The 27,881-nt window shown below is 38.2% G+C and overlaps 1 protein-coding gene across 1 annotated transcript; it reads left to right on the forward strand.

Moving 5' to 3' along the window:
- Positions 1-1,776: 1,776 nt before the first annotated feature.
- LOC101176806 lies at positions 1,777-27,881 on the forward strand. The gene is made up of 3 exons (XM_004092289.2): positions 1,777-1,858; positions 25,267-25,341; positions 25,859-27,881. The coding sequence occupies exons 1-3, from the start codon at positions 1,826-1,828 to the stop codon at positions 26,261-26,263; spliced, it is 513 nt and encodes a 170-aa protein (XP_004092337.2). The 5' UTR covers positions 1,777-1,825; the 3' UTR covers positions 26,264-27,881.

The raw sequence follows: 27,881 nt of genomic DNA on the forward strand, positions 1-27,881 counted from the left end.
ATCTACATTTCTAATCTCTATATTATCACATGCTAGTTAATGCTTTTCTCTTTTGCTCCTCTCCACTTCTGTGAGCTTCATTCTGTTGGGAGCTCAGAGTATATGAAATGAATAGAATATATCAGCCTGAATTCTCTTACAACTTCAAATTCTTTCCTTTTATGGTTAGACAACACTGAGTTAATTTATAATGACTTTCCTACTTTTATTAATATCATAGTCACGTTATTCCATAAAATCTTACAATTTTAAGAAAAATAGTTTTTGAGTTACATCTCCCAGAGTAGAGGCAATGATACCTGGAAAAAACGACCATCCTGAACATGTAGTGATTATACGTGTGAAAGCACTCACTCTGATCACTCTTTGTTTTAGTTGAAATATAGCCGTATTTGGCAGGTTTGCTTCTCAGTTTATGGTTTCAGGCTATAGTTGTTTCTCTGAAGATGCTTATCTTCTTATTTTTTCCTGTTTTCTTTTTGTTCTCAATGAAATGAATTTTAATAGAAGAATGAAATGGAAAATATTCAAATTCAGTGTCTTATAGTGTCTATAGTTTTGGGCACTCATTTTAAAACTGAATAATACTTTTCAATGCATATGACACATTCTCTACCCTCCTTTCTTCCATTCTTCTGAATGTGTAACAAACAAGTATAGATGCTCTGAATGGTAATAAATTAAAAAATCATTTCATGATGGTCCTATTCCTGTAATTCTATTTTCCAATTGACCTCCACTTCCTATCCTAACTGCATAAAAGTGAAATAAATCAGTGACTATATAATTTTAAAAATAAGTGGTCCGAATGATTTTGCTGGGATAAGTAATAAAAAATGTTGAAATCTTTGAGGTTTTCAATTTGCTTAAAAAGAAAAAATTTTCAGGCTTTGGCAAAGCAAACATGCATTTTGCTAAGTAATATTCCCCCCTTAAGTTTGAGATTTATTTTGGCTTCATACATTTCTTTCTTATATGAATACTATTAAAGTAAAAGTTATTTCAGAGTTACCAGGTTGAAGACTTTTATAGATGTATGTGCATGCATATTTATTTTTTCCTAAAAATATAGTTGTTTTAGTCTGGGCTGCCAGAGCAAAGTACCATAGACTAGGCACTTTGTAAACTGGATGGGTTTATAAACAACAGAAATTTATTTCTCACAGATCTTGAGTTCAGAAATATGAGATTAGAGTGCCAGCATGGATGCAGTCTTGTGAGGACCCTCTTCTGACTTGCAGACTGCCGTCTTTTCTTTATATCCTCACACAATAGAATAAGAGCAAGAGAGTTCTCTGGGGTCTTTTTTATAAGGGTGCTAATCTCATTCACATGGGCTCCAGTCTCATGACGCAATTAGCTCCCAAAGACCCCACCTCCTAGTACCACACATTATGGGTTAGGATTTTGGCATATGAATTTGGGTGGGGGGAGAACAACCACCATTTAGTCCATTGCAGTAGTGAAGGTGGAGGAGACATAAAATGAAGTAAGTAAATCTTCCGTAAATCTTTCATAAATTATAGTATAAGAAAATATCATGAATGGTTCAAATTTGTGATTTTTATCACTAGAAAAGAGATTATGGGACTGTGATATGGTCTGGCTGTGTTCGCACCCAAATCTCACCTTGATTTGTAATAATCCCAATATGTCAAGGGCGGGGCCAGGTGGAGATAATTGAATCATGGGGGCAGTCTCCCCCATACTGTTTTCATGGTAATGAATAAGTCTCTGTTGGTTTCATAAATGGGAGTTCCCCTGCACAAGCTCTTTTGCCTGCTGCCATATAAGACATAACTTTGCTCCTCCTTTGCTTTCTGCCATGATTGTGAGACCTCCCCAGCCATGTGAAACTGTGAGTCCATTAAATCACTTGTTCTTTATAAATTACCCAGTCAAATATGTCTTTATTTGCATGAAAACAGACTAATATAGACTGATTCATCCGGCTCAGAAATATTTGAATAGGACATCTAAAAAGGGCCTTGCAAGGTATGTATTATGTGTTTTGATGAAGTTGGATGGAGTTTTCATGAAAGTTACACATAAATGCACAGACCAGCCAAGGTGAATAAAGAAAGAAATAAAAATTAGCAGAGATGGACAGAATAGAAACCAAACACGACTCACTTATTTACTTCTCTTTAAAGTGCCAAAGCACATACTTAATTTTTTTTTTTTTTTTTGAACTGGAGTCTCGCTCTGTCACCCAGGCTGCAGTGCAGTGGCGCAGTCTAGGCTCACTGCAACCTCCACCTCCCTGGTTCAAGCAATTCTCCTGCCTCAGCCTCCCAGGTAGCTGGGATTCAAGCAATTCTCCTGCCTCAGCCTCCCAAGTAGCTGGCACCAGCCACCACACCTGGTTAATTTTTTTTGTATTTTTAGTAAAGACGGGGTTTTACCATATTGGCCATGCTGGTCTTGAACTCCTGACCTTGTGATCTGCCTGCCTTGGCCTCCCAAAGTGTTGGGATTACAGGCATGAGCCACCATGCCCAGCCACATAATTAATTTTTATCAGAGATTTCACAGATTTTAAACTCCTCAAGTTACATTTCTCAAGTAGTAAAATCACTTATTTCTGAGTGCATTTAAGATGGACCTTGAGTTTATTTAAAATGCAGATTGCCAGGTCCTGTTCTATGCCTGTTAAATCAGAATCTCTGGACTTGGAACTGAGAAGTTTGAACTTTAAGCAAAATCCTGGTGAATTCTACCGACTAAGGTTTTAAAGCCATTCATCTGACATGTGGAGTACAATCTCTTTACTTATCTTTAGTGAATATCCTGCATAATATTCACAAAGATTGTAAGTAAATAGTTAAATGTATCAATGTTAAGACTTGAACAATTTAAGAAATGTTCCCAAATGCAGCTGGTTTTCTTACAAAATGGGAGGTATAGTTGAGTGTATGTATTGGAAGATGAAGACTAAAACTCTCTTTAAGGATAATACCAAAGGTAATTTTCTTAACCCATACTTTTTAAAATATTACATTGGCTTTGGTCTTCTTGTTGAACGGTTAATAATTTGACCGATAAATCTATAAATTCTTGTTAAGAACTTAACTATAATCTTAGCTACAGAAAGATGATACAAAAGGAAGGGAACTACATAGGGCATGAAATTTGACCTAAGAGTTATGAAGAGTTTGAGAAAACAAGAGAAAGTATGAAAGATTATCATAGAGCAGAAGGTAATTGCATGGTATTAATTTTAAATGCTGCCACTATACACAGGCTAAGGAAGAACAAAGAAGGTTTTTGTTGTAAAGTCAGGTTTCAGGAAGTGATGTGGCTAAGATCTGGACCTGAAAGCTAGGTAATATCACTTACAGAAAATACCATTACAGAAAATATCGAAAAAGTCACTACCCACAATTTAGAAGAAAAAACCTAAAGTTATCTTTGTCCCATAATAATCAAGCAGTTGTCATTTAGCTCCTTTCAAGGTAACAAGGGATTTCATAGAATATTATACTTCAATAGCACTTCATCAAACTTTCATTTGCAGTAAATCTAATTATCTCGTTTCTTTTTTTTTTTTTTTTTTTTTTTTTTGAGACGGAGTCTTGCTCTTTCACCCAGGCCGGGATGCAGTGGCGCGATCTCCGCTCACTGCAAGCTCCGCCTCCCAGGTTCACGCCATTCTCCTGCCTCAGCCCCGAGTAGCTGGGATTGCAGGATTATCTCATTTCTTACAAAAGTTACCCATGGTGCTGAGAAAACTAAAAACTGGCCTTTAGATGATGCTTGGTATTGTTCCCATTTATTTTTAAAACTTGATATTTCTTCAGAGAATAAACTTTGAATGTTATATTATGACAACATGTCGGGTATCGTCAATTTGAATTTTGTTAGATTCATATTTTTAGAATCCCAAGATAAATTGCTCAGTTTTTATGTTTAGTTCAAATTTGAGAGCCTTAATGTAAACTTGCACAATTTTGTTTCACTGTATGTTTTGGTATTCTTTGGGAGGTGAGGAGAGTTCATTTGCAGTACAATTTTAGCATATTTTGTAATATAGTCAGTCAAAAAAAGCTTCACATGTATATATTTCTTCTTTATTTTAGACTGTAGGTTATGTATTTTAAAACCAATGGTTAGATGTCCCGTTATACAGATTTACTTCTTCCTATTTGGTGATTTTTTTGATCCATTAAAAAGAGAAAATTGTACAAACCTAATGACTATTGACAAGTATTCAGAGAGATAAAAAAGATCCATAATTAGCACAATGGAAGGACTTCCAAATCCACACTCTTTTGACGTTTTCTCACCTAAAAAGTATTTATTGCAGTTTTACTGGTTGATTGGTTGTCATTTTGCTTTCAGTTGTGTTTCTATACAGAAATTGCGTGGAACTGAACAGGAATTGCATTACAATTGAAATTGTTTCTAATATTATTCACTAATGGGCAAATCCATTACTTTAGGTCCATTTCATATACAAGTAAATGCAGTTACTCCGAGGGCAATTCAGGTAAATAACTACCGCAGCAGGGACCCAAGGATAGCAGTAGAAAGTGGTGCTGCTCTAAGTTTCTCGTCTAGTGGATACCAAAAGAAAACATTCTTATCACTGTGTACATGCTAGGCGTAATTGTTTTGGTATGTGTTCAGTACAGGCTTTGGCAAAAGTCTTTCTATGTAAATCCAAACAGTAACTGTTGAATTACTCATTTAAACTTACATGTTTCACAGCACAAGTTGTTAGTGAAAGGTTTCAACTTCTTATTTTAGACATTAGACAGATACCTCAAATGTTTGGGAATTCTTCGTTTACATCTCAGCAATGAAAATATTTGGCTTTTTTCTTTTTTTTAGCTAGCCAAGAGTCCCTGTGCAGTGCAGCAATCTTTTGGGGTCTTATCTTCACAGCACTGAAGAATTTCTATGTGGACACTAAAGTAATATTAAAACCACTCACTCTCACCGGTAATTTACAGAATACAGTTTTAATAAATGGCAATATCGACAACAATAGCAATGATGAAACATCTGAGGTGAGAGAGAATGTTAATTTTAGCAGAGAGTGTCTTGTCATCTGGACAAGCCTTACCAGTTCCTAGCCTCTAGTTCGTATACATTTATGCAATCATTTTGAATATCTACTCCCTGTATGCTGGTAAAAAAACGAGTGTCAGGACATTACATGTGAAGGGATGATTCAACATTTAAGTTTTTAAGAGTATATTTTTTCAGATCTTGTTCCCCAAAGTTAAACATTGTGGTAGATTGAGACTTTCATTATTAAATATTCTTACAGAAAACAGGAAATCATAAGGTCTCATTTATAATCATTAAGAGAAACCTGAAGGACAATTACTCATTGGGTGGCAGCCAACTCAATTACATTATTGTATAGGACTTTGGTATCATAAAAGAATCCTCCGAACTGTATTAAAAAATTGTGAGAAGGAGTTTACACAGGTCAGCCTATAAAACTACTGCATAATTTCTATCTGTAAATTAAAATAGAAAAGAAATAAGATTGAATTAAATATGATAATAGTAAATTCCATGTCTAAGTGTGCTAAACTAGCTGGCCTTTCCTATTCTTGAATAAAATTATTCTGGTTGCCATAATGCATCCTGAAGCTTACCTAGATGAGGAGAAATTCAAAGTATTCCAACGTTTGCCCTCATGAATAGATCAAGCCTTGGGGCAAACCAGTGATCTCTTGGCAACAGGACCAGAAGGTACGTAATCTCTTGTTTTAATTATATTTCATCTGCTGAAAAATTGCTTATCTCTCTGAGATTTATCTTAGAGATGACTGAAAGTAATTTTGTGACCTTCACATTGTCCGTATTTAAGTTAGATAATTGAAAATTTGGTGAGGATCCCAAAACCTCAAGTATGTATGGAGATTATGATTTCCAACTCTGAAGAAAAACTGTGGGGTTCAAATCTTGGTCCTGTTCACCTCTGATGACTAGCTCTGTGGTTACAAAACCCTCCTGCCTCCCTTTATCCATCTGAAAAAAAAAATTGGTATGACTACATAGTTTGGCAAGTGGGGGCTAACTGAGCTAATAGACAACTTACACCATAAGTTGACACAAAGCACATGCACAATAAGCATAATTAATATTACATTATTTTATTTTGTATGAGGTGGCAACAAATAGTTATCACATGCTTAATTTTAAATAAGCATTAATAGTGGTAGAAATTAAGGAAATATATTTATTAGAGAAAACTCTGAGAAATATGAATGCTTTATCTAGTTATATTTGTTTCTTATGTATCACATCCTCAATTTTAAATAAGAAGCATTAATAATAGTAGAAATTAAGAAAATACATTTATTAGAGAAGTCTATTAGAAATATCAAGGCTTCGTCTAATTATATATTTGTTTGTTAACTGAACTTGAGACATATGAATGTTCACCTACTTTAAGATATTTTATCACCTATTTGAAGAGGGACTGGCCACTATAAGAACAACTGGCACGTAGCAAAAACTAGTCATTGGGTACATTCTAAAGAGTAACATACATTTTGAAAGTGAGCTGTTGTTGGCTGGGCGCAGTGGCTCACACCTGTAATCCCAGCACTTTGGGAGGCCGAGGCGAGCGGATCACAAGGTCAGGAGATCGAGACCATCCTGGCTAACACGATAAAACCCTGTCTCTACTAAAAAAATACAAAAAATTAGCCGGGCATGGTGGCGGACGCCTGTAGTCCCAGCTACTCAGGATGCTGAGGCAGGAGAATGGCGTGAACCTGGGAGGTGGAGCTTGCAGTGAGCCGAGATTGTGCCAGTGCACTCCAGCTTGGGGGACAGAGTGAGACTCTGTCTCAAAAAAAAAAAAAAAAAAAAAAAAAAAAAAAAAAAAAAAAAAAAAAAAAAAAAAAAAAAAAAAAAGGGCTCAATTATTATTACTGATTACCATTATTATTGTTAATAATAATTACTACAGCAATCTTTTCTAGACAAGGGAAAGTGAAGCAACTAATTAACCCTCAAGGAAAACAAGTTTTTTTTTCACTGCTAAAGACTATTAACTCTGACATGAGTTTTAGAATACTTTTGCTTTCTCTCTCTTTGCCTATATTTTCATTATTTTTTATTCTAATGTTTTCGATTTACTCAAGGATTTTGGTGCTAGCTGGTGGTTCTGGTAGGCTGATCAAAGTTCATACCACAGGCAGTTAATTTTACCCAGATGGCTCCTGGTTTCTTTCTTTTTTAAATAAATCATATCCACGGCCGAGGTTGATATGAGGACTTCTGTCCATTGGCAAGTAGCATTGTAGCCACAATCTCTTATTAAAGCTTGAAACAAAATTGTGATTACTAGTGCTTATAGCCAAATTTTGTTCATGCCTGCCCACTGAATTTATTTGGATACCAGGAAATTATGGACTGTGTGATTCGAATTAGGATAAGAGATTAAACCCTGGGAGCCATTCTTTAGCAAAGACTGTGCTGTTAAAAAAAAATGGAAAATATCCTTTTAACCAAGTCAGTGAAATTAGCTTAGTCATGAGGATTGCAAGTGAGCTTTCTGAACTTGCGATGTAAACACAGTGCCAAAAAATGTCATCAGGAGACTGGGGAGAGATGCTGATTCTTATTTTGTGAGAGATTTGTAATGCTAACTTAATCTTCTGACTGAACCCCTTAATTTCCCATTTTTAACTATTCTAGATGCTTGTCTCAGGAAATGGAAGAAGTCTACTCAATAATGTTACCAGAGACATGCCATTTCATTTCTATCTTCTCAATACAACTACTTAGTTCCTTTTCTCTTTCATTTTTGCATAATTTCCGTAGCAACATGTACATGGTGACTACATTACATCAATCAGCACCTCCACTCCTGGTCCCAGATTTTTCTTTGCTAATCCTCACTGTTGACTTTTGTTGTTGTGGTTTCATTATCATTTCACAAGGTAACTACTGTCACCTTGAAACTGTTTCTAATATTGAAATGAATTGCATGGTCAAAGCCCTTTAATACACAAAATATGTAAAATCTCCTCTTATGCATATTATACATGAAAGAAGGATAAGTTAGTTTTGTCTCCTCTGTAGAAATAGCCAGAGCATCAGGACAGCTGCATCCTCTTTCACAGAAGTAGGAGAGCAGATGCTGAGGCAGGGCACAATAGTTCTTCAGCCTGTGTTGCCTTCACTTGCATCCTAGGGCACTTGTTGAACTCCGTCTTAGGTAAATAGTAATATTTTCTGAAGGCACTGAGGGAATTTTTACCATGAGGGTAAATACCAATTGGCTATTATCTCCTCTTAGTAGGAGTGTAGCACAAAGAACTTCTGATTGATTACTTTTCAGGGGCAGGGATAATTTGTTTGCTTGTTTATGTATTTATTTATGATTTTAGTCAGATTGCATTCTAAGACTTTGGCAAGATTTCAATGAACATTTTCCTATTTTTTCTTTTTCTTTTTTTTTTTTTTTTTTTGAGACAGAGTCTCGCTCTGTCGCCCATGCTGGAGTTCAGTGGCGTGATATCGGCTCACTGCAAGCTCCACCTCCCGGGTTCACGCCGTTTTCCTGCCTCAGCCTCCCCAGTAGCTGGGACTACAGGCGCCCACCACCATGCCCAGCTAATTTTTTGTACTTTTTTTTTAAGTAGAGACGGGGTTTCACCTTGTTGGCCAGGATGGTCTTGATCTCCTGACCTTGTGATCTGCCCATCTCGGCCTCCCAAATATTTTCCTATTTAAGCCTTGCCACCGAAAATTTTCTGTCTTTAAGTCTCACATAACAACTGCAGCCTATAACATCTTGCTGACTAGCTTGACAGAGGATGGCCAATTTTTGTGTTTAGGCTCAGATGTGCAGTGCTAGGTTCTCAAATTGTGTCCCAGCCTGGGACAGTGTGGCTTTAATAACATCCTCATTATCCATCCCTTATAGAAAAAACCTTGTATCTGTATGCAAAGCCGTGGGCTCTTAAGATTTTGAGTGCATCATACATGCTACAGGCAGCAGATATATGAAGGATGTGCTTTCAGGCCAATCCCTGCCTAGTGTAGGCCCAGGTGGTATAATGCCTCATAACAGACCCCATTCCTTGGGCAAAGACATTGTGAATGGTGGGATTAGTATCCTCCTGTGATATGTAACATCCTCCTGTGACCTACTCACTATTATTTGGATGGTTCCCCTCAAGTTTGGGCTAGAGTGTCAGTGAGTGGATTAACTCAGGACAATTACAGTTCTTTCTATGTACCTTCCTTTCATCATGAGGGATATGAAGAAAACATTAAATCATGTTGGATGCTGTTTGTCTGTTGGTTGGTTGGTTGGTTGGTTGGTTGGGTTTAACAATAAGAGCACGTATCTAGTCTTCCAGTTTTGTAAGGCTGCCATAATAATTTACATCCAAGCTGGTGGCTTGAAACAACAGATATTTATTCTCTCACAGTTATAGAAACCAAAAGTCTGGAATCAAAGTGTCAGAGGACCATGTTCCTTCCAAAAGCCCTGGGGAAAAATTTTAATTCTTCCTTGCCTCTTCCAGCTTTTGGTGGCTCCAGGCGTTGCTTGGCTGATGGTAGCATAACTCCAGTCTCTACTTTTGTCTTCATATGTCATTATTCCCTATGTTTCTTTGTATTCTCCTTTTCTGTCTCTTATAAGGACAGTCACTGGTGGATTTCATGCTTATCTCAATCCAGCATGACCTCAAATTGAGATGCTAACCTTAATTACATCTACAAAGATTCTTATGCCAAATAAAGTTACATTCTGAGATTCCATTTGAACATATCTTTGGGGAGCCACTGTTGAACCTACTATGCCTAACAACTCAAGCCTGTCCCAAGGGCAGATTTAAAAAGAAAGAGAAATTCATTTTGCTTTCTGATTTTGAGATTGTTCCTCTTACCCCTACTCCATTTTCAACACCTGAACTTTATCAACAAAGCTCAAAGACAAAATGTGGCCAAGGTTGGCAATAAATACATTTTTGCCAATAATCTGATGGGAAACATATGTTACTTCTTGTAAATCAAAATAAATTGGATCTGCTGGCAATCTGGTTAACCTGCCATTTAGATTATGACAATGGTGTTCTTATTTTATACATTTTCACATGCTCCAAATCTCCTTCTGTATCCCTTTCTAAAATTTTGCTGAGAGTCCATCTTTTCTGACCAAAGGTGATTTGATTCTCCACTAAAGTAGTTATTAAAAATATCTTCTGGTAGATAAAGTGGTTCATGTATACCACTGGAATTGTACACAGCCATAAAAAAGAACAAAATTAGGTTACTTGCAGCAAAATGGATGCATACGGAGGCCATTATTCTAAGCAAGATAACATGGAAACAGAACCAAATACTGCATGTTCTCACTTATAAGCAGGAGCTAACTATTGGGTATTCATGGTCATAATGGTGGAAAGGACAGTCACTGGGGACTACCAGAGGATGGAAAGAGGGAGACAGGCAAGGGCCAAAAAACTATTTTTTGGGTCCTATGCTCACTACCTCGGTGAAAGATTGATTCATACTCCAAACCTCAACATCACTCAATATACCTTCGCAACTAACCTGCACGTATACCCCCAATTCTAAAATAAAAGTTGAAAAAAAAAGCTTAGAAAAGAATTGAAGGAAATATAAAAATAAGTTACCATGACTACCTCTTGATGGTGAGTATGGGTAATTTTTGTTGGTTTATATTGACACCCTATTTAGCAAAATTCCTGAAATGATCACATTAATGGGAAAATACAGTTTTCAGTTCCTAGAAAGTTTGCTTGGTTTATGTTTAAAAACAAATGATTCAACTGCTCTTTTCACAGACTTGATGGTGATTTGGGAGAAAATCCAGAAATTGTTGACATATCATGAGTTCATAATTAGGCCCATTATTTCTGATAAACCATTTCAATAGCATTAAAATGCTAAGCTGAACTAAGATGTTCATGAAATATATTCAAATAAACAAACCCAACTTAAATACGATTGTATAAAAATACTTGCATTGATAATATAAATGAAAAATTTGTGAATGTTTATTTATAGCTTCTGTAATTTGGGGAAATTAAAGTCACTTGGGAACAATGTTTACTTCACTAGCAACCAAAGGAGTACAATTGAAAAATAATGACTTGAAAACAAAATAAAAGTAAGGTGTGGAGCCAAGATGGCCGAATAAGAACAGCTCTTGTCTACAGCTCCCAGCCTGAGCAACACAGAAGACGGGTGATTTCTGCATTTCCATTTGAGGTACCGGGTTCATCTCACCAGGGAGTGCCAAACGTGGGTGCAGGACACTCGGTGGAGCGCACTGTGCGTGAGCCGAAGAAGGGCGAGGCATTGCCTCACTCAGGAAGCACAAGGGGTCAGGGAGTTCCCTTTCCTAGTCAAAGAAAGGGGTAACAGATGGCACCTGGAAAATCTGGTCACTCCCACCCTAATACTGCGCTTTTCCAATGGGCCTGGAAAACGGCACACCAGGAGACTGTGTCCCGCACCGGGCTCAGAGGGTCCTATGCCCACAGAGTCTCGCTGATTGCTGGCACAACAGTCTGAGATCAAACTGCAGGGTGGCAGCCAGGCTGCGGGAGGGGCGCCCGCCATTGCCCAGGCTTGCTTAGGTAAACAAAGCAGCCAGGAAGCTCGAACTGGGTGGAGCCCACCACAGCTCAAGGAGGCCTGCCTGCCTCTGTAGGCTCCACCTCTGGGGGCAGGGCACAGACAAACAAAAATTCAGCAGGAACCTCTGCAGACTCAAATGTCCCTGTCTGACTGACAGTTTGAAGAGAGTAGTTGTCCTCCTAGCACGCAGCTGGAGATCTGAGAACGGACAGACTGCCTCCTAAAGTGGGTCCCTGACCCCTGAGCAGCCTAACTGGGAGGCACCCCCCAGTAGGGACAGACTGACACCTCACTCGGCCGGGTACTCCTCTGAGACAAAACTTCCAGAGGAACTAGCAGACAGCTGAATTTGTGGTCTCACGAAAATCCACTGTTCTGCAGCCACCGCTGCTGACACCCAGCCAAACAGGGTCTGGAGTGGACCTCTAGCAAACCCCAACAGACCTGCAGCTGAGGGTCCTGTCTGGTAGAAGGAAAACTAACAAACAGAAAAGACATCCACACCAAAAACCCATCTGTACATCACCATCATCAAAGACCAAAAGTAGACAAAACCACAAAGATGGGGAAAAAACAGAGCAGAAAAACTGGAAACTCTAAAAAGCAGAGCACCTCTCATCCTCCAAAGGAACGCAGTTCCTCACCAGCAACGGAACAAAGCTGGACGGAGAATGACTTTGACGAGTTCAGAGAAGGCTTCAGATGATCAAACTACTCCGAGCTATGGGAGGAAATTCAAAACAATAGCAAAGAACTTAAAAACTTTGAAAAAAATTAGACAAATGGATAACTAGAATAACCAATGGAGAGAAGGGCTTAAAGGAGCTGATGGAGCTGAAAGCCAAGTTTCGAGAACTACGTGAAGATTGCAGAAGTTTCGGCAGCCGATGCGATCAACTGGAAGAAAGGGTATCAGTGATGGAAGATGAAATGAATGAAATGAAGTGAGAAGGGAAGTTTAGAGAAAAAAGAATAAATGGAATGAACAAAGCCTCCAAGAAATTTGGGACTATGTGGAAAGACCAAACCCACATCTGATTGGTGTATCTGAAAATGATGGGGAGAATGGAAACAAGTTGGAAAACACTCTGCAAGATATTATCCAGGAGAACTTCCCCAATCTAGCAAGGCAGGCCAACATTCAGATTCAGGAAATACAGAGAATGCCACAAAGATACTCCTTGAGAAGAGCAACTCCAAGACACATAATTGTCAGATTCACCAAAGTTGAAATGAAGGAAAAAATGTTAAGGATGGCCAGAGAGAAAGGTCCAGTTACCCAAAAAGGGAAGCCCATCAGACTAACAGCTGATCTCTCGGCAGAAACTCTACAAGCCAGAAGAGAGTGGGGGCTGATATTCAACATTCTTAAAGAAAAGAATTTTCAACCCAGAATTTCATATCCAGCCAAACTAAGCTTCATAAGGGAAGGAGGAATAAAATACTTTATAGACAAGCAAATGCTGAGTGATTTTGTCACCACCAGGCCTGCCCTAAAAGAGCTCCTGAAGGAAGCACTAAACATGGAAAGGAACAACCGGTACCAGCCACTGCAAAAACATGCCAAATTGTAAAGACCATTGAGGCTAGGAAGTAACTGCATCAACTAACGAGCAAAATAACCAACTAACATCGTAATGACAGGATCATATTCACACATAACAACATTAACTTTAAATGTAAATGGGCTAAATGCTCCAATTAAAAGACACAGACTGGCAAACTGGATAAGGAGTCAAGACCCATCAGTGTGCTGTATTCAGGAAACCCATCTCGTGTGCAGAGACACACACAGACTCAAAATAAAGGGATGGAGAAAGATCTATCAAGCAAATGGAAAACAAAAAAAGGCAGGGGTTGCAATCCTAGTCTCTGATAAAATAGACTTTAAACCAACAAAGATCAAAAGAGACAAGGCCATTATGTAATGGTAAAGGGATCAATTCAACAAGGAGAGCTAACTATCCTAAATATATATGCACCAAACACAGGAGCACCAAGATTCATAAAGAAAGTCCTGAGTGACCTACAAAGGGACTTAAACTCCCACACAATAATAATGGGAGATTTTAACACCCCACTGTCAACATTAGACAGATCAATGAGACAGAAAGTTAACAAGGATATTCAGGAATTGAACTCAGCTCTGCACAAAGTGGACCTAATAGACATCTACAGAACTCTCCACCCCAAATCAACAGAATATACATTTTTGTCAGCACCACAACATACCTATTCCAAAATTGACCACATAGTTGGAAGCAAAGCTCTCCTCAGCAAATGTAAAAGAACAGAAATTATAACAAACTGTCTCTCAGACCACAGTGCAATCAAACTAGAACTCAGGATTAAAAAACTCACTCAAAACCGCTCAACTACATGGAAACTGAACAATCTGCTCCTGAATGACTATTGGGTACATAATGAAATGAAGGCAGAAATAAAGATGTCCTTTGAAACCAAAGAGAACAAAGACACAACATACCAGAATCTCTGGGACACATTCAAAGCAGTGTGTATAGGGAAATTTATAGCACTAAATGCCCAAAAGAGAAAGCAGGAAAGATCCAAAATTGACATCCTAACATCACAATTAAAAGAACTAGAAAAGCAAGAGCAAACACATTCAAAAGCTAGCAGAAGGCTAGAAATAACTAAAATCAGAGCAGAACAGAGGGAAAGAGAGACACAAAAAACCCTTCAAAAAATTAATGAATCCAGGAGCCGGTTTTTTGAAAAGATCAACAAAATTGATAGACTGCTAGCAAGACTAATAAAGAAGAAAAGAGAGAAGAATCAAATAGATGCAATAAAAAATGAAAAAGGGGATATCACCACCGATCCCACAGAAATACAATCTACCATCAGAGAATACTACAAACACCTCTATGCAAATAAACTAGAAAATCTAGAAGAAATGGATAAATTCCTTGACAAATACATCCTCCCAAGACTAAACCAGGAAGAAGTTGAATCTCTGAATAGACCAATAACAGGCTCTGAAATTGTGGCAATAATCAATAGCCTACCAACCAAAAAGAGTCCAGGACCTGATGGATTCACAGCCGAATTCTACCAGAGGTACAAGGAGGAAATGGTACCATTCCTTCTGAAACTTTTCCAATCGATAGAAAAAGAGGGAATCCTCCCTATCACATTTTATGAGGCCAGCATCGTCCTGATATCAAAGCCTGGCAGAGACATAACCAAAAAAGAGAATTTCAGACCAATATCCTTGATGAACATTGATGCAAAAATCCTCAATAAAATACTGGAAAACTGAATCCAGCAGGACATCAAAAAGCTTATACACCATGATTAAGTGGGCTTCATCCCTGGGATGCAAGGCTGGTTCAACATATGCAAATCAATAAATGTAATCCAGCATATAAACAGAACCAAAGACAAAAACCACATGATTATCTCAATAGATGCAGAAAAGGCCTTTGACAAAATTCAACAAGGCTTCATGCTAAAAACTCTCAATAAATTAGGTATTGATGGGACGTGTCTCAAAATAATAAGAGCTATCTATGACAAACCCACAGCCAGTATCATACTGAATGGGCAAAAACTGGAAGCATTCCCTTTGAAAACTGGCACAAGACAGGGATGCCCTCTTTCACCACTCCTATTCAACATAGTGCTGGAAGTTCTGGCCAGGGCAATCAGGCAGGAGAAGGAAATAAACGGTATTCAATGAGGAAAAGAGGAAGTCAAATTGTCCCTGTTTGCAGATGACATGATTGTATATCTAGAAAACCCCATCCTCTCAGCCCAAAATCTCCTTAAGCTGATTAGCAACTTCAGCAAAGTCTCAGGATACAAAATCAATGTACAAAAATCACAAGCATTCTTGTACACCAATCACAGACAAACAGAGAGCCAAATCATGAGTGAACTCCCATTCACAATTGCTTCAAAGAGAATAAAATACCTAGGAATCCAACTTACAAGGGATGTGAAGGACCTCTTCAAGGAGAACTACAAACCACTGCTCAGTGAAATAAAAGAGGATACAAACAAATGGAAGAACATTCCATGCTCATGGGTTGGAAGAATCAATATCGTGAAAATGGCTATACTGCCCAAGGTAATTTATAGATTCAATGCCATCCCCATCAAGCTACCAATGACTTTCTTCACAGAATTGGAAAAAACTACTTTAAAGTTCATATGGAACCTAAAAAGAGCCCGCATAGCCAAGTCAATCCTAAGCCAAAAGAACAAAGCTGGAGGCATCACGCTACCTGACTTCAAACTATACTACAAAGCTACAGTAACCAAAACAGCATGGTACTGGTACCACAACAGAGACATAGATCAATGGAACAGAACAGAGCCCTCAGAAATAATGCCTCATATCTACCACTATCTGATCTTTGACAAACTTGACAAAAACAAGAAATGGGGAAAGGATTCCCTATTTAATAAATGGTGCTGGGAAAACTGGCTAGCCATATGTAGAAAGCTGAAACTGGATCCCTTCCTTACACCTTATACAAAAATTAATTCAAGATGGATTAAAGACTTACATGTTAGACCTAAAACCATTAAAACCCTACAAGAAAACCTAGGCAATACCAGTCAGAACATAGGCGTGGGCAAGGACTTCATGTCTAAAACACCAAAAGCAATGGCAACAAAAGCCAAAATTAACAAATGGGATCTAATTAAACTAAAGAGCTTCTGCACAGCAAAAGAAACTACCATCAGAGTGAACAGGCAACCTACAGAATGGGAGAAAATTTTCGCAACCTACTCATCTGACAAAGGGCTAATATCCAGAATCTATAATGAACTCAAACAAATTTACAAGAAAAAAACAAACAACCACATCAAAAAGTGGGCAAAGGACATGAACAGACACTTCTCAAAAGAAGACATTTATGCAGCCAAAAAACACATGCACAAATGCTCATCATCACTGGCCATCAGAGAAATGCAAATCAAAACCACAATGAGATACCATCTCACACCAGTTAGAATGGCCATCATTAGAAAGTCAGGAAACAACAGGTGCTGGAGAGGATGTGGAGAAATAGGAACACTTTTACACTGTTGGTGGGACTGTAAACTAGTTCAACCATTGTGGAAGTCAGTGTGGCGATTCCTCAGGGATCTAGAACTAGAAATACCATTTGGCCCAGCCATCCCATTACTGGGTATATACCCAAAGGACTATAAATCATGCTGCTATAAAGACACATGCACACGTATATTTATTGAGGCACTATTCACAATAGCAAAGAGTTGGAACCAACCCAAAAGTCCAACAACGATAGACTGGATTAAGAAAATTTGGCAAATATACACCATGGAATACTATGCATCCATAAAAAACTATGAGTTCATGTCCTTTGTAGGGACATGGATGAAACTGGAAAACATCATTCTCAGTAAACTATTGCAAGGACAGAAAACCAAACACTGCATGTTCTCACTCATAGGTGGGAATTGAACAATGAGAACACATGGACACAGGAAGGGGAACATCACACTCCGGGGACTGTTGTGGGGTGGGGGGAGGGGGGAGGGACAGCATTAGGAGATATACCTAATGCTAAATGACGAGTTAATGGGTGCAGCACACCAACACGGCACATGGATACATTTGTAACAAACCTGCACATTGTGCACATGTACCCTAAAACGTAAAGTGTAATAAAAAAAATGATAATTTTAAAAAGAAAAAAAATAAAATAAAAGTAAAAAAGGACTTCATTTCTTTTCACACAGTCTGAAAGAGTGAGTGCACAAGCTTTTCTCTGCCCAACTCTTCTTTCTTTTAGAAAAGATTCTGATTATTTTTGCACATTTTTAATTGTTTATATGGAGGAGATAATTTGCATATGCCCTCACATCATCAGTTGTATTGCTGTCACTCTTCTTTTTCATATTACGGTCAAATGTAATATCACTAGAAATAAAAATATTTTCATGAGCACTTGCTAATAAGATAAAAATAAGATTTCTATTACATATATAATTTAAATCCAATTTAAGATCAAGATTCAGCCTTAAACTTGACCTTTTCAGAAATGCTTTTCAATATTCAGAAGGTAGTGTTTCCTTCCTAAATAACACAATGTAGCTGTAAACAATTGGATCTGTTTCCTTTCCTTACCCATTTCATTCACCAAATGTCTTTTCCCTCAACTCCCTTATATTTTAGAATTATCTGACTCCTGTGGTCATCTTCTTTCCGAGGGTTAGTAATCATGAACTAACTTCTAAGCATATAAATTTTTAGAAATTCATTTACATGATGTATAGTAGGCACACCATCTTTCATGGAACTGAAACAAGATTCCTTTTTATCTCAAACCTGCAGGTTGTTGGTAAGCATGTAAGTGATACCGCTCACTTTGGCTACGTCACACCATTGAAAATTCATATCTTTTCAAGTGCTATTATTTCTGACATTTCATACTGTAAACCTAGAAAGGCAGTACTCAGATGTCCACTTTGTGGATTTTGTATTTTTCTATGTGATAGGCCCATTTAATAATATATTTTTCCCTTTCAGGCACTTCGAATAATTTAAAGCAAATTATTTTCATGGAAAACTGGTCGACGTTTGAGTCCTCGAGTGCTTACACTAGGAGGGAAGTAATCTTCTCAGATGAGTGTCTGTTTCACTATATTTCCGCAAGAAACATCGAATTTCATATTTCACTATTTTTAAACTAGAGAAACCTAGGAAATTGTCATTTTCCAAGAACAATATGATGCTGAATTTCCCCCTCTCCCTTCGCCAAACAATGTGATAGAATTTTCAGTCATTCTCACAAGAATTAATAATTAATTATTCTATTACTGTTTCAAAATAAAAATTCTCTGCCACTATCTCCACAAAATTTGTCACTTTGCCACCACCAGCACTATGATGACTGAGAATAATCAGAGCACAATTTGATTCCTATAATGTTAATAGAAGCCGACTAAATGGACATCATTTATTTGATAAGTGTTAGAGTGTAAGCTCCACGTAGATAGTTTTTTTATCTGTTTTTTTTCAGTGTCAGATACCAAGATTTGAGCACAGTTTCTGATGTATACTCAATGCTAAATAACATGTTGAATGAAGGGGTGAATGACTCCTGTGCTCAAATTCTGTTTGATTAATTCAAACATAATCTGCCTCTTGTGCACAGGACCAAATTATCCTGACTCTGTATTTTTAATTATGATAATAGCAATATGAAATATATCTGTATAATTTTATAAAATTTACAGAATCATTTACACACCACATTTTCTCATCTAAGACTCTAAACAGAGCAAGGCTTTATTATCATAATTTTATTGATAATCACATTTAGACTAGGAGAAATTGAGTGTGATTTATCCAAGAGTCACAGAGTGAGAAAATATCAAGAGGAGGATTCAAACTCAGGGCTTATGACTTCTGAGTCTCTATGTATTATCCATACATTCTATATAGTATTTTTCAAAGTTTGCAAAGCAATGCCCCTTACTTACCTTATGTGATCCTTTTATTTCTCCCCTTCCCCAACTTTGGAGATAAGCAGGGTTTTGTTTATCTAATGCTACACAAAATGTCACCCCAAAACTTGGAAACCAAAATAATTATTTATGGTAATGTGTATTGACTGAGCCCAACTGGTTATTTCTCACTTGAGATATCTCCTGGAATGTCGGTCAGATGGTAGCAGAATCTAGAGTCATCTGAAAGTTCAACTAGACTGGACAACCAAGAAAGTATCTTCATTCACATGTCTGACACTTCAGGTGGGATTGCTAAAAGACCAGACACTATAGCTGTTTTTCTTTTTGTGGACTCCCCATATGGCTAGCTTGGGCTTCCTCAAACTTAGAGTCCTCAGAGTGCTTGAACTTCATGTTCAAAAAGTTGGCTTCCTACAGACTACACATTCCAAGAGAAAAAGAAACATGCCACATTCTATTGTTTACATAGGGCAAGCCCTCATTTATATTGGTTAAAAACTATACAAAAAAGTGAATACTGGACAGCATGTTTCACTCAGGGCCATTTTTCAAAAGATAGCAGCACTCTACAATGGTGAACATACATATTGTAGAACTGAGTGGCCAATTTCTTTACCTATAGCCTGGGTTTGACTCACTTATTGGATTACCTTGGAAATCCAAGGTAAATCTTACTTAATTTCTCTTAGTTTCCATTCCTTATTAAAGTACAGCAATTGCTACCTCGTAAGGTTTTGTCACTTTTGAATTAATCAAAATAAATGAACTTTGCAAATTCTAAAGTGTTATCTATTTTTTTTTTTATTAATGGTGTCATGGGACATTGGCTGCTTCTCTTTGAAAATCAAACCTTTCTTCGCTGGTACCTTCTTAATCCTCAGAGACTAGAAATTTGAAGTCAAAATATATTATATGAACTGATCTTTCACCTCCACCACCATTTTATTCCACTGTTATACATACTCATAGAAAGACTTCTTACAGTTAAATTCATTTTCCAAAGCAGCCATTCTGACTAACCACTCCCTAATATTCTCTGTACTAAATATGTCTCACGCCTGGTAAAAAAATGGACCCTATAATTTTCCTGGACAACATTTCCTTATAAATTCAAATTCACCTAAAATTATCTCCTCCGTAATTATTCCTTAAGCTTCTTTGAGATCAGTAGCTTCAAAGTAGGTGAAGTCTCAGTAACTCGAGCAGAAGATGTTACCTATTAAGCATCCAGCACTATCACAGGAATTGGTTTTCATTCGATTGTTTAATTATCATCACTGTTCTCTCTCAATTAGGCAAAAAATAAGGATACAAGAGAATAGAAAGTAGGGCAGTATCAGGTACTGTATTGGAGAAAGGCAGAAAAATTGAGGAGCAATGAAGTGCATGTACAGAGAGTTACGCTGTGAAGATAGTACTTCAATAGTTTCCAACACGGTGCAAAAAGAACTTTTATGTTCTGAAGCAATCTTAATGTTAAATGTAACCTTTATCTCTCACTCATTGCACTAAAAGAAATACCTGAATTATAATTCTTCATTTGAAACATCATAATCGGAATGATTCAGTATAGGGGAAAACATAAGGGGGAACGCAGAAATGGTCATTTTCAGGAAAATGCTCTCTGGTAAAAGGATAGGATGCGGTGTGGTCTTTGGTAGAAATACTGACAGACCAGCCACTGTCAAAGGAAGGAAAGCAAAGAATGCAATTTTAGATGCAGGTATGCTGATGGATTTGACGGTGGGAGCATCAGGAAATTCTCTTTTGGCTGCTTTCATCTTCCCCGTAAAATGAAAAACAAGAATATTAGCTGAGAGAGGAAGGGCAGAAAAATTTGGAGGTTTAAGAAGAGAGGTCAAAGTGCACTTCAGAAAGGTACATGTCCCAGGTAGGACCCAAAAACTCTTTTAAGGGATTAGTATGAATGGTGGAAAATAAAGAATTTTGCTTTTCTCAGATCTGGAATTGCAAGCTCTATTGGCCTGGAGCTGCTAACAGCCATCTTTCCAAATGCGTAGAAAAGTCAGACTGAAAACAAAGTCAACACGGAAAATAATAGATCAAATATGGAATGGGAGAGGCAAAATTCTTACATTACCATTGCAGGGCATGAGAACAGCCAGGCTTGTACAGAGAGCACCCCCTGAGGTTTTCTACTATGTGAGTGAATAAACTTCTTTGTTGATTAAGCTTGTTTGAATGCATGTGTTTTTGTCAATTATAATCAAAAGAGTACTCAATACATCAGATAGTTAAGGAGTAGTGTTTTAAGTTTCAAATAATAAATTCTTAAAATGACCATAAAAATAGTGTAACAAATTCATAGATTATCAAGATGGCTTTTAGAATTAGAAAACTGAGTTTGAATTTTGACTGCTCCACATAATGAGATGTGTGAATTTTGGGCTTACTTAATCTCTCTGAGCTTCATATCATCTATAAATTGAGTATAATGATAACATCTCCCATGTAAGTCCTGGGCAATATATCAATGTTTTATACATATTATCTTCCCAATATTCCAATTCTCCAGTATAGCAGGTATCATTATCTTGCATTTACAAATGAGAAGAGTGAGACTTAGCAAGGTTAATAATCAGCCCAACATTCCACAACTAGTAAGGTGGTATTGAACCCATGTTTCTATTACCTGAAACCTGGAGTGACCATAAAATCTCAATTCACCTGGGACTATTGTAGTCTGTGCCTATTGCACCTGCATTCCATCCGATTAGCACACTCTTCCACTTACAAAAAAAAAAAATTGCAGATTTGACAATAGATTAGATGGTCACTGTTGAAGGTTGGGTTTTACAAGAAGCTGACTCTGAAGTCACAGATCAGCTTGTGGGAAGTTAACTGGGGAATGCTTTCTGGATCTACACCTTAGGAGGCAAAACAAAAAAAATCAAGATTGGCCAGGGGAAGAACAAAAGCCTCAGCAAACCCCACAGGGACCTTGGAAGGTGGAATGACACTTTGGAGTTGTTCCATTTGGAACAAGAGTTTCTGAGCCATGATATCACTGTATCATCCCACTCACCATATGAGATCTGGCCCTAAGAAAGGGAGTGCTCTTCAACAAGATAGCACTCTTCAGCTCAGGACAATTTCTGGAGAAAGCTGACAGCTGAGAGTTTTATGCTGGCAGCACTCCCAGTAGCTGGAGAAAGAAGTTCTTCAGAAGGACTGGGCCATGTATATCTCTACCACAGCTGTAAACTTTCATTTTTCATGATTGATTTACTGCCTCTGGACAATAATTTCTTTACAAAGTTGCTCTGAGTATTTTTTTTTTTTTTGAGATGGAGTCTCACTCTGTTGCCCAGGCTGGAGTGCAGTGGCACGATCTTGGCTCACTGCAAGCTCTCCGCCTCCCAGGTTCACGCCATTCTCCTGCCTCAGCCTCCCAAGTAGCTGGGACTACAGGTGTCTGCCACCACGCCCTGCTAATTTTTTGTATTTTTAGTAGAGATGGAGTTTCACCGTGTTAGCCAGGATGGTCTCGATCTCCTGACCTCATGATCTGCCCGCCTCAGCCTCCCAAAGTGTTAGGATTACAGGCGTGAGCCACCACGCCTGGCCGCTCTGAGTATTAATAAAAGCATGCCTATACTATGTTTAACAGTACCTGGTATATATTAATATACACTTACATATTTATACACACACCACACCTACTCCTATACATATAGATTCAATAAATGGCAGCAATTATTTTGTTAAATGTTATACTGTATTATGTGTGATATATATGATATTATAATAACATAAATATTATTATAAAGTTACCACTTCAAAACGAGGAGTCTGAAATCATTGAAAAATAAGATTTATAAAATTTTGTTTGGAGTTTGTCTAACTTGAAAGATCGCCAAGAGCAGCCCAGCACAATGTTCTGATACATAAACTGTTAAAAATCCTGAAGCTTCCTGAGAGCCACATAGGCAGAAAGAATCTAGGTATAGGTCAGTTAAAGGAATCCCATATGAGAAGTGGTGGTGGAGGAAGTGTGGGTTGGTGGGAGAGATGTATGGCTATTAACGTGCTATTGAAATCCACCAATTCTCATACTCAAAAGCCTTTGGGAAGAAGAGAGGGAAATGTTTTTCCTCTGTTTGCAATCTTCTTTAAGTACTAAGCCCATAATTGGGGTGGTTGTGGAAAAGGTAGATCTAGAACTCCATCAAACAACTTCCCTCTGGCCATTTCTGCATCCCCACTGTATTATTTGTAAATTCTACTCCTAAAATTGTGTGAAGGTTAACCAGGGCTTTAAACTAAAGATAGTAGTAGTAAAAGAGTGATTCCCTATTGAATTAATCTGACGTGATTACAGAAAAGACAACTCATTCCTCCAGGACTTGGAGCCTTTGAAGTGTGCACATGCATAGAAAATGTGGTGGTTAATTTTTCTAAGGTCAAATTGGCTGGGCTCAGGAATGCCCAAATAGCGGGTAAAGCATTATTTCTGGATGCGTCTGTGAAGGTGTCATTTTGATAGACTGAGTAAAGATTGCCCTCACCAATGTGGGTGGAGCTCATCCAATGCATTGAGGACCCAAACAGAACAAAAAGGCAAAGGAAGGGAGAACTGGCTGTCTCTGCTTGAGCTGAGACATCATCTTTTTCTTTCTTTGGACATCAGTTATTTGGCTCTCTGGACTTTGGACTCAAAATAGAATTCCTGCCATTGATTCCCCTGGTTCTCAGACCTTGAGGTTTGGACTGGCACTACACTATTTGCCTTCCTGGGCCTCTGGCTTGCAAACAGCAGCTGATGAAATTTCTCAGCCTCCAAAATCACATGACCCAATCCCTCATAATAATTCTCTTTCTCTATATTTTTATATAGTTATTGATTCTGTTTCTCTGGAGAACTCTGTCTAAAATCATTAGATATTTGGAAATAGCAAGCAAAAATTTTGGAAACTCTTCCTAGTCAAAATATAAAGTAGACAATTAATTACCCTCATGAAGTAGTAGCATCCTGGGCAATATATTTTGCTAACGCAGGAAAATACAATTGTTAGTTGACTCACTCTTGCTCTATCTAACTACATAATATATATGATTTTTTTTGTCTCAGTTTTCTTATGCTGATCAAGACGATCAGAAGACTCTGGTTTTTAGACTATTGGTAACTACTACAAGGTTGAAATATTTAATTTGAGTTAATTCATATGCCATTATGAGAAAGTTTGAGAGAAACTTAATGCTCAATTAACAAATAATTTAAATATTATTTCCATTTTATTACTTGATTCCCCAAGTCTTTCAGTAGCTGCCTTGGATAATAGGTATGCTTTGGAATGTACATGTGAGTTTTCAAAAGCAAAACAAAATGAATTATGACATTCTTTTTTGAAGTAGAATTTCTGAGTAATTCAGTGTAAGTAAAATCAATATAAACATCCATATTATCCCTGATTGATGGGAAAAGGATAATATACTATCAAAACTACCTTGAAAGTAATCATAAAGTGGATTTTCCACTCAGGATACCTTTCCACAGTTTTATTCCCTAGGAGAGAATGTTATGTGCTATTAAACCTCATGAACCCTTGACCTTGGTTCATATAAAGACAGTGAGAACTGGTCCCAGTTATTAAAGAAATTTGGCATAGACACATTCTTGCTTTTACAGTAAGAAATAATAAGGTTTTCTTTCACTCTGGGGAGAGGCTATTAAAGCTAAATATTACAATGTTTTTTAAGGGAGAGAGTTCGTTTTGACAATCCAAGAGAAGTGTGTTTTGCATAAATACATAATGTAGAGGAGATTTGTGATTTTATAAAGATGACAAAAAGTAAAAACAAAGTAAGTCTGTTAAGAACATATGGAAGAATAAGAAACATTCCTGTTAGACCAGCTTGTAAAAACAATTTAAATTATTAGATGGACATTACATTTCATTTTATAAACAGCAAATATTAGATAGGTAATTGTCCTGTTACAAGTTATTCGAGAACGTTTTATATATTTAAATAATTCACTACCAATGATGGCATGAACAGAAATACAGATTACATTTACTGTCAATCTCTATTTGAGGAAGTTTAATTTTGTGATTGTGTCCGGAATTGGTGGGTTCTTGGTCTCGCTGACTTCAAGAATGATGCCGTGGACCTTCGCAGTGAGTGTTACAGTTCTTAAAGATGGTGTGTCCGGGGTCTGTTCCTTCATATTTTCAGATGTGTCCAGCGTTTCTTCTTTCTGGTGGGTTCATGGTCTCGCTGACTTCAGGAGTGAAGCTGCAGACCTTCATAGTGAGTGCTACAGCTCTTAAAGGCGGCACATCTGGAGTTGTTCATTCCTTTCAGTGGGTTCCTGGTCTCGCTGGCCTCAGGACTGAAACTGCAGACCTTCCAGGTGAGTGTTACACTTCATAAAGGTGGTCCGGAGTTGTTCGTTCCTCCCATCCAGAGTTGTTCGACCCTCCCCGTGGGTTCATGGCCTTGTTGGCTTCAGGAGTGAAGCTGCAGACCTTCACTGTGAGTGTTACAGCTCATAAAGGCAGCACAGACCCAAACAGTGAGCAACAGCAAGATTTATTGCAAAGAGCGAAAGAACAAAGCCACCACACCAGGGAAGGGCACCTGAGAGGGTTGCCCCTGCTGCCTCAGGTGACCTGCTTTTATTCCCTTATCTGGCCCCACCCACATCCTGCTGATTGGTCCATTTTACAGAGAGCTGATTGGTCCGTTTTGACAGCGTGCTGTTTGGTGTGTTTACAAACCTTTAGCTAGACAGAGAGTGCTGATTGGTGTGCTTATAATCCTTTAGCTAGATGGAAAAGTTCCCCAAGTCCCTACCCGGCCCAGAAGCCCAGCGGGCTTCACCTCTCACTGGCACTGGCTGTGGGACTTTGCGGCACCTAGCCCGGGCACTCCGGCAGCCTGGAGGAAGCTCCTCCCAGACAATCAAAAGGAAAAGAGGGGAAGCGAGAAAGAGACGGAGACCCGCCATCATGGCCAAAGACCCCGGGAAGAGGGAAGGGCGGTCCACACACGGGACCCAGCCTCCGATCAAGCCCAGCAGGGGCCGAGATCGCGCCCACCCGGACCCCACACCGGCCGACCAGCGCTGCGCGCAGCCCCGGCTCCTGCCAGAGCCTCTCTCTTCACACTTCCTCGAGAGCAGAGGGAGCCAGCTCAGGCCTCTGCCAGCCCCAGAGAAGGGCCGTCATAGCGCAGCAGCAGGCTGAAGGGCTCCTGGAGCGCGGCCAGAGCGGACGCAGAGGCCGAGGAGGTGCCGAGAGCGAGCGAGGGCTGCTAGCACGTTGCCACCTCTCATGATGTTGTAAAATAAGAAAGAGTAAATGTTATTTAAGAATTCCTTCCTGGCCAGGCACGGTGGCTCACGCCTGTAATCCCAGCACTTTCGGAGGCTGAGGCGGGCGGATCATGAGATCAGGAGATCCAGACAGGAGGTAGAGACCATCCTGGCTAACACGGTAAAACCCCATCTCTACTAAAACTCCAAAAAATTAGCCTGGCATGGTGGCAGGCGCCTGTAATCCCAGCTACTCCAGAGGCAGACGCAGGAGAATGGCGTGAACCCGGGAGGCTGAGCTTGCAGTGAGCCGAGATGGCACCACTGCACTCCAGACTAGGCGACAGAGTGAGACTCCGTCTCAAAAAGAAAGGAAAAGAATTCCTTCCTTGTTTCCTGCTGTAGTTATTTGTCAAAAGATACAAAAAATCTGTAAGGGTTAAGCAAAGCTATATTTATTTTGCTGCAACACTACTATGCACAGTGACATGGTCAAGTTGCTTTTTATAATGATTTATAGTGATATTAATTTGCATCAGTCGTTTTCATGACCCCAAAGCCAACTCAATAATACCAGAAAATATTTGTTTGCTTGCCTACATTTTGTAATAATCCAATGTCCTGAAATAAAAATGAATATTTTCTTCCTGGAAATAAAGTGAGATAATTTTCTTCTTCCGATAGAGTCATGAAACAAGATCAGAATGACATTATACTAAACTATTTCACAAATATTGGTCAACAGTGGAGGCTTTTTTGTTCATTTTTGTAAATTTGATTTGGCTCTATTTTCCTAAGTTGCATTTTATGCTTCTTTCACCTGCCTTGCCAAATGAAAAGAAAAATCATTTATTTATTAAAACATACACTAATAGAAGAAAATAATTTCACTCTTCACAAACTTTGGCATTATGAAGTCACTGGTTACTGGAGATTTAATTTCTGTAACATATCTGAAGTGCTTATTTTTTTCTTTCCATGAAGGAAACCTTTTGGAATTAAGATATGGTACATTGAACTAAACGGGGATTGCATTTGCTGTTTCTGTGATAACATTTTACATCTGAAATTCCAATAAATATTTCTCTTCTTGCTTTGAGGTGGTTTACTTATTCATTCAGGTGGTTGGCTTTCATAAGAAGTAAAGGCATGCCAGCATTTATGGTTTCCCAGAGTTCGTTTTTTGCCTCAAGCTTGTATTTATTCTTATTACACTCACTAGCTTAGATACCAGGTGAATACCTGGGAGAAAGAAAAACTTAATTTAAAAAGTAATAAAAATAAAAGAACAAAAAAACACAAAACTATTCAACATGCCAGCAATCTTGTTCTCTTAAGAAACCTACTTGTTTTTTTCAATGCGTATAAGTTTTAGCATTTTATAGCAATTAGATGAGTCTCTACATCATTAGAACTTCTGTCCTTGGAATTAGGACAAAACTATTTTTTTGCAATAAATATTTGGCTCTGGAAATCTATTTTGACCTGTACTATAATGCATAGCAGCAAAATTAAAATATTGTGTGTTATCATC

This window comes from Nomascus leucogenys, chromosome 25 (genome assembly GCF_006542625.1).
Source record: "Nomascus leucogenys isolate Asia chromosome 25, Asia_NLE_v1, whole genome shotgun sequence".
Taxonomy (NCBI): Eukaryota; Metazoa; Chordata; class Mammalia; order Primates; family Hylobatidae; genus Nomascus; species Nomascus leucogenys.